The 14,244-nt window shown below is 32.4% G+C and overlaps 1 protein-coding gene across 6 annotated transcripts in view; it reads left to right on the forward strand.

Moving 5' to 3' along the window:
* The first annotated feature begins 4,033 nt into the window (after nucleotides 1–4,033).
* Nucleotides 4,034–14,244, forward strand: part of LOC139517214 (cohesin subunit SA-1-like) — a 44,755-nt gene continuing 34,544 nt past the window's right edge. For 5 of the 6 annotated variants that reach the window (XR_011663110.1, XR_011663111.1, XM_071307969.1 and 2 more), the window contains exons 1-9: nucleotides 4,036–4,114; nucleotides 5,058–5,168; nucleotides 6,019–6,103; nucleotides 9,201–9,356; nucleotides 11,249–11,422; nucleotides 12,053–12,257; nucleotides 12,691–12,842; nucleotides 13,244–13,317; nucleotides 14,113–14,236. Coding sequence is in view for 4 of the 6 variants with exons in the window: in XM_071307969.1 (XP_071164070.1) it covers nucleotides 5,092–5,168; nucleotides 6,019–6,103; nucleotides 9,201–9,356; nucleotides 11,249–11,422; nucleotides 12,053–12,257; nucleotides 12,691–12,842; nucleotides 13,244–13,317; nucleotides 14,113–14,236 (1,047 nt within the window). In the remaining 2 variants the exon portion in view is untranslated. Of the gene's footprint in view, nucleotides 4,115–5,057; nucleotides 5,169–6,018; nucleotides 6,104–9,200; nucleotides 9,357–11,248; nucleotides 11,423–12,052; nucleotides 12,258–12,690; nucleotides 12,843–13,243; nucleotides 13,318–14,112; nucleotides 14,237–14,244 lie in introns of all 6 variants that reach the window. The other variant, XM_071307971.1, reaches the window with a different exon arrangement.

Here is a 14,244-nt window from a genome sequence, read left to right on the forward strand (position 1 = left end):
TCGGTGTTTGTTACTTTACGAAAGCTGCTTCTGTCTGTCGTCGTTAAATGTGGCGACATTCAGGGAATATTGACAACTTTTATAAGGTATATGGCAATGATGGCTTTAAAAACGAACTACACAAACACTCAGTTATACTTTGAAATCATACATTTATGCATAAAGCGTTTTCTTAAGAAAAGAAGCCCTGAATGCACAGAAGAGTACGGATTCCGAACTGTAATTGAGGCTATCTACAAATGATAAGACAAAAAATACAAAAATGTATGCAAAACAAACAATATTATTGAAAGGCAATATGTTTTGATAGAGTGAAAAAACAATCCTCGAAGTAGTCAACAATCTTAAAGGAGTTTTTTTAATATGCAGAGAGCCCGGTACTGTTCTGTTGATATTTGTTCTTATCGTTTATATGCTTTTTCGTAAATATGTGCACGGTTTGCATGTTTAAGTTTGTGTTTATGCCAGTTTAAATTAAGTACTAGTAAACCACTTATGATAAGTATTGTTATGCTGTTGTATTATCATTGACAATTCTCATTTCGACAGAGTTTGTTTGATCCTGTACCTTCAGTCATTCTACGAATCATCATAATCATTGACTAAATGTTTTGCATAAACTAATAAAATGGAGAATGGAAATGGGGCATGTTAAACTATTGGTATTTGGATTTCAGCATTTGCATTGTACGTGTTATTTCCAATTTGCTTTTCCGAGATGCCAACACTCTCCCTTTAAGATTTTTATGTCTGTCAGCATGGTCAGTGGAATAAAGAAAAATAAACATAAAAAGGAACAATAAGAATTTAAACGGTATTAACAGAAAATAAAAGCACAAGTAAGAATTGAAAAAAGATAAATATACAGTATTATAGAATGCTGGCAGCTACGGATAGCAAGCTCAAAGTACTAAACATGGTGATAACAAAAATCGGGCGGAACTCCCCTGTGATATTTGTGGATGCACATAGGAGTGTATTTTATGAAAAAACATAAACCGCCGTGAAGACGCAATGTAGAGGGTATTTTTTTCACACTTCTTAGCAGGAAAAATGTAATTATGAGAATTAATGTTCATCCAAAAAAATGTTATTTTGAGAATTTATGTTCATCAAAAAAATGTATACGCAATGATTGGGCTACAACACACTGACCTTGAGTCTTTGATTGGGCTACAACACACTGACCTTGAGTCTTTGATTGGGCTACAACACACTGACCTTGAGTCTTTGATTGGGCTACAACACACTGACCTTGAGTCTTTGATTTGGATACAACACATTGACCTTGAGTCTTTGTAGCAAAATAACAAAGAAACACCATTACTTAATTTGCTAGTTACTATATAATAATATCACTATCACGATCACCCCAACCATAGTGGTAAGTTAATTGATACATAACCACTGTAATTATCAACTCAGTTCGTTTAGACCATAGTGGTGTGTTTGCTAGACAATGAGCAAAGCCTATACCGTATAGTCGTCTACAAAAGACCCCGAAATGACAATGTAAACCAATTCAAACGAAAAAACTAACGGCCTAAGTTATGTACAAAAAAATTACCCGATTAACAAATATGTAGCAAATAAATAAACGACAACCACTGAATAACAGGCTCCTGACTTGTGACAGGCACATGCATACAGAATGTAGCGGGGCTAAACATGTTAGCGGGGTCCCAACTATCCCCCTAACGTGGGACAGTAGTGTATAATAATACAACATAAGAACGAACTATAAAAATCAGTTGAAAAAGTCTTAACTCATCAGATGGATAAAAAATACAAGTGGACGCGGTGGCCGTGTACTTATACATCCCAACAACAAAAAGGCACTAAGTACAGATCTAAGTCAAAAATGGAATTTACTTAATGAAAAAAACCGTCTAGTAGATATATACAGAGAGATTCTAACTAGTATATTTGTTAGTTTAGTTTTTCTAGTTAAAATTACTTAATCTTTCTAGTTAAAATGACGAGTCTTTCTTGTTAAAATCACGAGTCATTCTTGTTAAAATGATGTTTTTCTATAGTTAAAATTGCTATAATCTTTCTAATTTAATTGACTATGCTTTACAGTTGAAATTTATAGTCTTTCTCTTTAATTTACTATACCTGGCTTCTAGTAATGCTATCTACCGAGTAAGCTAGTAAGCACTCTAATATTTTCTTATTTATCTTATAATTTCTTATGAGCGTTAGAAGCTATATATGACAAAACGGACATAAAAAAGTTCAACTGAAGTCAACTTTGCGTCTTAGTTTCTTTATAATTTCCTAAATTTTAAACGCGGAATATTAAAATGGTATTTCATAAATCACGCAAGTACCAAAACCATGCCTATTGAACTGGTGATACACTCGGACGGTGACTAACAGTTCACTGACAGAGTTAATAATAAATGCAAAATACACTTTATCAACTGTGTGCGTCCAAAGCGCTCTTCTGAATCTACCTTCATCGAGAACGCTCCAACCTAAACATTTGAAAGTCACTCAGGCACGTATAAATTCGTAGACACATTAGGATCTATATGCCGCGCCAAAATGTACCGGGCATAGCTCCGTGCATCTAAGGTTAACTTTACCTGAGGGAGTTTGGCCCTTCGTTTTTGCCTCGCCTGCGACACAAGTCGCGGAAAGCGAGACATAGGGATTGCTTTCTGGCGACGGCTGCGATGACGGAGTCTACAATTGTTGTTGTTTACTGCTAATGTTAGCTTGGTGGGAGCTACTTGTGATAGATCGTTGATATTTTGTATAAAGATGCATTACTAAAGTATATTTCAGTTTGAAAAAAAAACAATTATGAAGCCCTACTCCCTAGGCTATGGTCCAGCGACTTTGATTTATTTAGACATTTTACGTCTCAGTTTGTCGATCATTTCGAGGCCCTGCGCATTAGTTGGTCAAGTGAATTGTTGCTGTCCATCAGCTTGTCTTTTTCTTAATTTTATGCCGACAGTCGAGACATATCTTTCAGTCAACAGTTTATATATTTAATGATGTTCTAATTTATCTACGGGAAATTTAACAATTGTATGTTATGAAAACACATGTGATTACTGAAGCACTGATTATTGAGCTGATACTACCCTCGGAGGTCAACAGTCCCCCTTCTTGCATTTTTCAACACAATTGATCATTATTCGGTTAAAATTCCCTCTGAATTCGTTAAATATTTACAGGTTTCGTAAAAATACAGCTTATTTGAATTTGATTAAATAAAGAATCTTCGCGAAACAGGTTGATGACCTCGGGTTTTGCTTCTGATATTTGTTTCTTATGCTAATTAACTGTTGTTGCTGTCTACTCTATGAATATTTTCCGACAGCTAACTGTACTAACAAATATAATTTGACCATGCTTTCTTAAGTATACACCGTACTGTATTATTATTATACGTTAAAACCAAATGGTATTTACCTTTTAATTTGACTATAATGTATGGGTTTTACCCATTGTAGAAGGTCGTACAGTTTCCACATCGCCTTCTTTTGTATGGCTATGCAAAAGTTGAGGGGTGTGCACAAGTAAAACTAGTATGTAATAATTCTGGGCCTGGCCGATATATGGATATATTTGATATTGCTTAGATTTATAAATTCAGTATCGAATTATATATTCCATCTCAAAGATAACAGGCTCGGTAATTTGGGAATGACAGCCTACCATAAGCTTGATAACTTTATAATCAATATGAATATCAAAACAAATTTATAAAGCTTGATGTGAAACAATTTTTAACTTCATCATGATATACTTCCAATCTATAAATCTTTATCTGTGATAAATCTTATAAGAGTGACAGTCGGACTAATTTAGAAAAGTATTTCTCTGTTATAAAGCATAACAATGGTGAAAATATCACATTCATTATATCCGAGGCGTCACTGCAACCATGTGCATATCTTACAAACTGAGAACAGTCAACCACTTGTATCAGAGAAATGAAAATTAAATTGGGGTACCTGCTAATAATGAAAAGTAGTCTAAGGGGAATAACTCAGAAGTGTAATTCAAGGGAAGTAACCTTTTTCTGATCACGTGATCATTGTTTATACCAAAGGAAACCCGCCAACCTGCAGAAGAAACCGATGGAAGATTAAAGGTAATAGTAGCTTCACAAAGCAGTGGTGTGGTGGTTAATTTTCAAAGGATATCACATATTAACCCTTTGTGAAAATGCACATAGTATAGCATAGATATATGCACAGTTTAGAGAGTTTTAGATGTGATAATGATATTTTTCTTTGTCCGTGTCATAAATCACTCTGTTTGTAAACGTTTATACTCTGTACCTCTCAATAGTAACGTCATACCTGTAGAATACGTGAAATACTGTCCAAAAGAAGCATTTTAAGAAGGAAATGACCCAAATCCTCCCGAAAGCATTCCGTTTATTGTTGGTGTAAGGGAGACAACTCCAAAAATGTTTTAAGTACTCAAACATGTCAAAGTAGACCAGTCTATTTCAGTTTTAATAACTTGGGTACCTGCTAATAAGGAAAAGTTTAGGCATTGGCTTACACAGTCTTGTATTTTTGTAATATGGATAGAATTTATTTGTTTTTTCTCTGTTTAGTTATAATTTGTAGCATCTTAATGTTTTTGTCCTAATGTATGTTATTTGAATCGCAAATTTGGGCGTGAAGATATACATCTGTAGATGTAACAAATTTTAACAGTGAATTTTCAAGTTCAGCGTTTTTCAAATCTGCTCAAGGATTGGAAGAGAAAAGGAATGCAGTTTACATACAAAATTCATTGTATTATACCTAGGAAATAGAAAAAAGATCAAATAAATAATCTGTTTTTTTTATGCATGAAAATATACAAATTGTACATGCATGTTTTTAAACGACTTGTCTGTCACTTCAGTTCTCTTACTTAAATGTCAAAGAATTGCATCACTTCTTTGGTTCCATGATTGTCAATGTAAATGGTGCATTGAGAATTGTCAAAAAATGACCTACATGTATCAATCTTCCAATAAGATATTTTGATATCAAAATGAACCAAAATTTGCATTATTTTAACATTATTTTCTACAGAACTAAATAGTGGACAACATCATCACAGAGCAAAATGGTAGGACGACCAAGAAAAGCAAAAGTAGATGCAGAGGCCAGATCCATGGCCGAGCCATCTTCAGAAATCTCATTGTAAGTGTTAGAATTTCCATAAAAAGAGATGCATGTATGCATCAAAAAGGAATAGAAAAACAGCAAATATACCAAAGAAGGCAATTTATGTAAAAAGAAGAATATGGATTTCTCTCTTTTGTAGTCTAATATTAAATTTACATTGTCTAAATAATATTTGTCAAGCCTGTGCCTTCTGTCGCAGAAAGCTTGTCATAAGGATAGTGATCTGACAGGTCACAGGTCCTACAAAAATTATTTAGACAATGTAGATTCAATTTAAGACTACAAATCTTGCTAACTTCTTGTTCATCTGACCTTAACCTCATTTTCATGGTTTATTGGTCAATGTTTATTTTTCCTGGTTTAGTCTGTTTCTTAGAAACTGTATAAGCAATATGTCAACTTTATTTGGTGTATTGAATGATTGTACATGTATTTCCCCGTTTCGTTAATCTGACCTTGACCTAATGCTTATTGAATTTGTATCAAACAAACAAAAATGCTCACTACGTCATATACTTTTAAAGTTTTTTCTTTACGGGAGTAAATAGTAGTTCTATAGTCTCGGACTAGCTGGTTATATATTTTAAATTTTTATTTACCATACCAACCATAGTGCAGTGAGGATAAAATTCTTTAAATCTCTTTATGTCCATGTACAACACTTTATTTATAATAAACTAATATAATTAAATTACAAACTAATAAAGTCATAGTTTTTTCCCCTGATAAGTATGCATGAGAATGAATTCATCTGTTCTATTATGCATGTACATAATTTACAATTTTATGGCGAAGTGGCAATTATTGCCCAAATATGTTTTTGTTTTATAACTGCAATATTTGATAAATAAATATTTACCTTTAGACCAGAAAATGATGATGACAGTGACTTTGAAGAACCACCAGTAGTAACCAAAGGAAGAAAAAGACAGAAGAGAGGAGACGGACCAGTAAGTTTAAACTTCAAACAACCATAGGTCAACAAGATCAGGATCATAGTGATTCATTGCACTAATTATCTCCCTTGAATGATGGATTTTTACCAATATTTGTATTTTTTTGTCTAAACTATAGAGCAATGTAGAAAGAGAATCTAAATAGAAAAAAGAGCAGAAGAACAAGATCTACAATTAGTGCATCAGAGGACTCCTTACCAGTTCAATATCATGAATGATAATTTTTATCACATTTTGTGGGAATAACATAGTAGATGGAGGAAACTTTGAATAGCCAAAATGATCAGCATATTACAGGCGATTGCTTTGAGTGTGTAGCTAAAGGTAATTTCTTTGGTTAGCTTGCTTGCTAGCTGAACCATGAAGTCATTATTAGGTTAGGTATACTTCCCTCCTTTTAAAGAAGCCTAGACCTACAGACAGATAGATTGGTTATCTGTCGGACTAGTCTACTCTTAAAGGAGGGTAGTTTACTTATTAAATCTAATAACAACTTCATGCGTCAGCTAGCAAGCAAGCTAACCAAATAAATCACATTTAGCTACACACTCATCAGTTGATTTCTTGTCTGAGTTATTGCTCTGGAATGATACATTGTAGCTAATACCAGGTAATGTGCTTTTTTGCCTGAAACCATATGAAATATTGTTATCACATTGTATAAATAAATTTTAAAAAATGTCAGACAAGTAATACTGGCTACTTCAATTACATATATTTTCTCTTTTAAACACTTCTTTTTTAGCACTGTTTCTTTATAGTTTGTTTTTTATACGACCGCAAATTTTGAAAAAATTTTCGTCGTATATTGCTATCACGTTGGCGTCTGCGTCGTCATCGTCCGGCGTCCGAATACTTTTAGTTTTCGCACTCTAACTTTAGTAAAAGTGAATGGAAATCTAGGAAATTTTAACACAAGGTTTATGACCACAAAAGGGCCCAAATAAGCATTTTCTTGGTTTTCGCACTATAACTTTAGTTTAAGTTAATAGAAATCTATGAAATTTTGACACAAGGTTTATGACCACAAAAGAACGGTTGGGATTGATTTTGGGAGTTTTGGTTTTAACAGTTTAGGAATTAGGGGCCAAAATAGGGCCCAAATAAGCATTATTCTTGGTTTTCGCACAATAACATTAGTTTAAGTAAATAGAAATCAATGAAATTTAAACACAATGTTAATGACTACAAAAATATAAAAATGATAAAAATAAATTGTATTTAAAATACATCATTGTGATTGAATTACATCTGTTATACACTGTGACTTCGTTGCTTTTATTGGGTCATATATTTTTTTTCTTAAAGAAATTTAACATCAACTATATAACTTTGTTATTTACACATCATAATAAAACTATCAGTATATTAATTAAAAAACATATATTCTCTAATAAATCTAATTAAAATTGGATTAACATACTTTCTGAATAACAAATCATATCAAATCACACTCTAATGCCCAGCAGTTAACTCAATGAAAATTCTTGTAAATCAATTTTTTATGACCACAAAAGGAAGGTTGGTATTGATTTTGGGAGTTTAGGTCCCAACAGTTTAGGAATTAGGGGCCAAAAAGGGACCCAAATAAGCATTTTTCTTGGTTTTCGCACCATAACGTTAGTATAAGTAAATAGAAATCTATGAAATTTAAACACAAGGTTTATGACCATAAAAGAAAGGTTGGGTTTGATTTTGGGAGTTTTGGTCCCAACATATTAAGGGGCCCAAAGGGTCCAAAATTAAACTTTTGTTTGATTTCATCAAAATTGAATAATTGGGGTTCTTTGATATGCTGAATCTAACTGTCATGACTGTGTATGTAGATTCTTAACTTTTGGTCCTGTTTTCAAATTGGTCTACATTAAGGTCCAAAGGGTCCAAAATTAAACTTAGTTTGATTTTGACAAAAAATGAATCAGTTAGGTTCTTTGATATGCTGAATCTAAAAATGTACTTAGATTCTTGATTATTGGCCCAGTTTTCAAGTTGGTCCAAATCGGGGTCCAAAATTAAACTTTGTTTGATTTCATCAAAAATTGAATAAATGGGGTTCTTTGATATTCCAAATCTAACTGTGTATGTAGATTCTTCATTTTTGTTCCTGTTTTCAAATTGGTCTACACTAAAGTCCAAAGGGTCCAAAATTAAACTTAGTCTGATTTTAACAAAAATTGAAATCTTGAAGTTCTTTGATATGCTGAATCCAAAAATGTACTTAGATTTTTTATTATGGGCCCAGTTTTCAAGTTGGTCCAAATCAGGATCTAAAATTATTATATTAAGTATTGTGTAATAGCAAGTCTTTTCAATTGCACAGTATTGCGCAATGGCAAGAAATATCTAATTGCACAATATTGTGAAATATCAAAAAAAAATTTAATTAGAGTTATCTTTCTTTGTCCAGAATAGTAAGCAAGAAATATCTAATTGCAAAATATTGTGCAATAGCAAGATTTTTTTTTAATTGGAGTTATCTTTCTTTGTCCAGAATCAACTTAAATCTTTGTTATATACAATATACAATGTATATTCACTTTTTACTACCAACTGATAAATTAAAATAATCTTTACCATTCAGTGATAACAAGCAGTTTTTTTACATCTTAATATTTTATGATGTATTTAAATGAGTAGTTATTGTTGCAAACTCCATTAGAAATTTTAATTGAGATTAGTTTTGGAATAAGGGAAAGGGGGATGTGATTAAAAAAATTGGGTTCAATTTTTCTCATTTGAAATTTCATAAATAAAAAAGAAAATTTCTTCAAACATTTTTGTGAGAGGATTAATATTCAACAGCATAGTGAATTGCTCTAAGAGAAACAAAAATTTTAAGTTCATTAGAACACATTCATTCTGTGTCAGAAACCTATGCTGTGTCAACTATTTAATCACAATCCAAATTTAGAGCTGAATCCAGCTTGAATGTTGTGTCCATACTTGCCCTAACCGTTCAGGGTTCAACCTCTGCGGTCGTATAAAGCTACGCCCTGCGGAGCATCTGGTCTGGATTTGTATGTATTTAGTTTAACATGTGTATGCATGACTGTTTTCTGTTTATACATGTACCATGAATATTTCTTTTTAGGCACCAAAAAGAGGAGGAGGAGGAGGAAGAGGACGTGGAAGGAAGAAAAGTGGAGGAGGGGGAGGGGCAGCAGTAGGAGGAGGAGCAGATGATGATGCAGACTCAGGAACTGGATCTATATTTGACGTAGTTAAAGGAGGAAGGTCTTCATTACAGGTATTGACAGAAAGTTGATCAATATTTTAATTAAAAATAAGGGGGTAGATATCTTCCATTACAGCAGGGCTCACACTACTTTAGAATTATAGGGAGAAGTGACTTCTCTTTTTGAAACTGATAGGGAGAAGTGGTGAGATTTGAAAGAGAAGTGCTCATTCGCGCGGTGCGCTACAATGTTTGGATTTTACAATAGTATAAAGGGCCATATGTAAATAATGTTCTTTTTATGTTGTTCAATTCATATGAGTAAAAAATTACAATTAAAGTAACATTTGAAACTTAAGGTTCTTGTGAGAAACTACCAACTACAATGTAGATATCTAGCACTAAAAAAAAAAATTATTTTAAAAAATGTAAAGAAATTATAATATATCAATTACATGATTACAATTTAATTAAAAATTATCTTGTGTATGAAATTCAGTGTTTCTCATAAAAAAATATAAAAGTTATTAAGCTGGGCCATAATATATTGATATTAGTATAATAGTCTCAGAGTTAAGCAACTTTAATCAATAGTTTGAAACAATCCGTAAAAAATATAGGGAATTATATACACCAATCAATTAGATGTAACCAAAAGTCTCTTAATGCGTGTGGAATGCGTAATTTTCCCCTTTGGGATCAATATTCTTCTGTCAGCTGTTCCATCCGTGCGTCCGTAGTAAATATTGTAAAAGTACGGATTTCGGTCATAGCTGGTCCGGTTCAGATCCGTATTTTAGAAATCGGTCAATGGCGGACGAATGCAAGAAAATTTACAAAAATAAACGATGTTTGACAAGTTATTTGGAAAGGAACATGACGGTTTTAATGCAATAAATGGATTAAACATTTACTGGAGGCAACTTTTGTCACGTTTAAATGAAGTAACAAACTTATTTTGCCGCCGAAATTTAGGTTGATGTACGTTTTCGAATAACAAGCACCGAAACTTGCGGGAATGCAGGAAGTGATAAAAAGTTGTATTTTTATCAAATAACCTGCTACACACTGCGAAGACAATGCTTCAACCTCTTTTCTAAAGATAATGAATCGTTTATGTCTGAATTTCTTTAATTATCAGTAAAAAATTGATGTTCAACTTGGTAAAAAATTGAAAATGTCCGATGACGGAAGCGACTGAAAGCGACTGTCGTCAAAAACAGGGCGACTTGATTTCGCTTTTGGGGGTCGGGGAAAGCGAAGTGACGATCGGGAAGGCGACTTCTTCGCCCAAGTCGCCTGGTAGCGTGAGCCCTGTTACAGGTATTGGTAGGTATTTGATCAGTATTTTACTTAGAGTGGGACAGCAATCTTCACTACAGATATTGACAGGAAGTGGATCAATATATAACATACTGTAAATTAAGAAATTATTGCGAAAAATGCGGCACAATTGTAATCACAATAATTTAAACATCACATTTTGAATTTTTTATATGAATTAAACATGATTTTTCTCAATATCGCAAAACTATTATCGCATTTCAGTCTAAAAAAAACTGACAAAATCGCAATAATAAATGCACACAATAATTTCACAATGTACAGTAGTTTTGAGAAAAGATCATCCCTACAGGTTTTGATGGGAATTGGAACAATATTTTACTTAATATTGTATATACATGATATAGGATCATCATGTTCATATCTTTTGATTTCTTTAAAGAAAAACATGAAAAAACAATCTTGTGAGCCATCTCTTTATGTTAAGAAGATTTTTGGTGATGCCGTTTAACAATTAGTGATCACAGCACTTTTGCATGAACAAAAATATTTAAATTTACACATGTATGGTAAATTGTCAGAATAATTTCAGGTATTTCTGTTACTTTTTAGACACTTGTAGCTGACTTTCCATTCAGGTCTTGGTTATTTCAGGTTCTTATTAGTGTTTTCTCTTTTAGAGTCTTGTTGATGACTGGATAGAATCCTATAAGAATGACAGAGATTCAGCTCTACTTGAGTTGATACAGTTCTTCATCCAGGGATCAGGTTGTAAAGGAAAGATAACTCCATACATGTATGCTAATCAGGAACATGCAGAAATCATTAGAAGAATGACAGAAGAGTTTGATGAGGTAAAATCACATACAATATTGTTGTGACAATCCCTTCTTTTATTGGCATTCCATGATATATTCCAGATATGTTTAAATGAATGATAATTGTATCTGTATAAAAACAAACAGAACAAAACCTGGACGTTTTATCATGATTCTTTCCTTTTTCACTTTCATTTTACAAAAATGTTATGTCCTCAAGACTACATTTATTATGACATATATTTCTGCTAACTGCAGAATCTGTACTTCACTGTAACTTTTTCATACTATAATTGTCCTGAAGACACCACACTTTTTTTTTAAACAAGTAGACCACATTAAAACCTTACCATGCAGTAAATGATGGGTGCTGTTGTCTTAATAATCATTTATATTACTTATCTAGTGAAAGACAACTGTGAATACCTTGCTGTATCCAGCTACTATTACCCAACCGCACGCTTACTACTTCAGGTGTTGGTTCACAATAAATAAATTATTTTGTATGATAGAAAGCATAGAATTAGAGATATAACAAACAGTAACCTCCACAAAACTAAATGATTGCCATGAAATAGTACAATAGTGCTGAAAGTGACTTCAAACACCAATCGATCAATTAATCAATGTTAGATTTGTAATGAGTTCTGATTTTCTGTTATATAGGAAAGTGGAGACTATCCATTGATAATGTCAGGTCCAATATGGAAAAGATTCCGTTCTAACTTCTGTGAATTTGTACAAGTATTAGTGCGACAGTGTCAGTACAGTATAATCTATGATCAGTACATGATGGACAATATCATATCCTTGTTGACTGGGTTGACAGATTCACAAGTCAGAGCTTTCCGACACACAAGTACTTTAGCAGGTAGGATATAAAGATCACATGCAGTTTCAGTTATATAACAAAATTTAAATAGTATGAATATTATCTATAACATTACGAAATGAATAAGTAGATTTTTATGGTATTAATAATTGTCCACCTCACTTAAACTTAGTTACTTCTGCAATGGAAAAAATAATAATTTAAAACCCAGGTCAAGAATTTCACTACAACTACGTTGCATTTATATTTATTTCTAAATTCCAAGTTTACTTTGTTAGTTTCTATGAATTCATGCAGATAACACTCAAGTTTCCACCCAAAGCAAAACTCTGCTGATATTTTTTTTTTTTTATCAAAAACAGTTTGTATCTGAATTGCTAATTTTTTTTTCATCCTTGCATGGATTAAATCAGTATGTATTAATATGAAAATATAGTTTGATTTAAAATGATGTCTCATTGTTTTCTTATAGCAATGAAATTGATGACAGCATTAGTAGACGTGGCTTTGAATTTAAGTATCAACTTGGACAATACACAGAGACAGTATGAAGCAGAGAGACAAAAACAACAGATGAAGAGAGCTAATGACAGACTGGACATGCTTCTGACAAGAAGACAAGAGGTCTGTATTATATCACAGCTTATCATTCACAATCTGAATATTCTACAACTTAAAATTCACAATCTGTTTTAAAACTGTATTCATGGGAACAAGACCGGCATGTTTATTGATAAGATACTCTTTCAAAAATGATATTTGAGTTTTATATGTAAACATGTACATATCAAACAATTATTTGTGTTGAAAGAGAAGCATATAAATGTGCAAGATGACAAAAAAAAATCATAAAGCAGGTAAATGCACAATAAAACAGTCTATAAAGATAAAAAAGTTTGGTTTGTAGTAAAAATTAGAATTACCATCCTAGTTTTAAAAGTGTAGCATTAACGATTCTTTGTATATTTAGTGAAAACATAACAGTGCATCTATGTTATTTTATCTGTATGACATGTTCCTTTCAGCTGGAAGAAAATCAAGCAGAAATCAGAAACATGTTGACCTATATATTCAGAGGAGTGTTTGTTCACAGATATAGGTAATTATTTTATATCCAACTTGGAACCAAAAGTTCGAAACTATATTTTAGAATGTCCCATCACACACAAATTTTACCCTACAAAACCTATGTTGTTGTCTTGAATAGAAATTGGCTATATAAAAGCTACTGTATTTATGTAGATTATACCAATGCCAAATATATCTCCACTCAAAACATTTGATTTGTATGCCCCACCTACGATAGTAGAGGGGCATTATGTTTTCTAGTCTGTTGGTTCGTCCATTCATTTGTTTGTCTGTCTGTCCTGCTTCAGGTTAAAGTTTTTGGTCAAGGTAGTTTTTGATGAATAGAAGTCCAATCAACTTGAAACTAAGTACACATTTTCCCTATGCTATGATCTTTCTAATTTTAATGCCAAATTAGAGTTTATACCCCAATTACAGGGTCCACCTAACACAGAAACGATAGTGCCCATGGGGCATCCATGTACTATGGACACATTCTTGTTTGACAATATTTTTCTCTATTGTTGTTTAGATGTTTAAGAAGTGATTAAACTGTTTTTGGAATAGTACATCTGTTAATGAATATACAATGGTTGTTGCTATCTGTATTATATTCTTTGAAAATACGGCAGCCTGTTCTCAGCAAAGTAAAAATCAGTTTACAATACCCAACAAGCTCGGATAGAAATATAAAAGGCAAAACATGGATTCATGGAATTGTAAGGTAATAATGTTTAAATAGATAAAGAAAAACTATTAAGTTTAAATTCTTATTTTGTTTAATTACAATGTTCATGCCTTAATATCTGGTGAATGTGTTTTACAGAGATACCCAGCCAGAAATCCGATCTATTTGTATGACAGAAATTGGTGTATGGATGAAGAAATATCCAAATATGTTTTTAGATGATGCTTATCTAAAATATGTAGGCTGGACATTGTATGATAAGGTAATTCT

This window comes from Mytilus edulis, chromosome 3 (assembly GCF_963676685.1).
Source record: "Mytilus edulis chromosome 3, xbMytEdul2.2, whole genome shotgun sequence".
In the NCBI taxonomy this organism is placed as follows: Eukaryota; Metazoa; Mollusca; class Bivalvia; order Mytilida; family Mytilidae; genus Mytilus; species Mytilus edulis.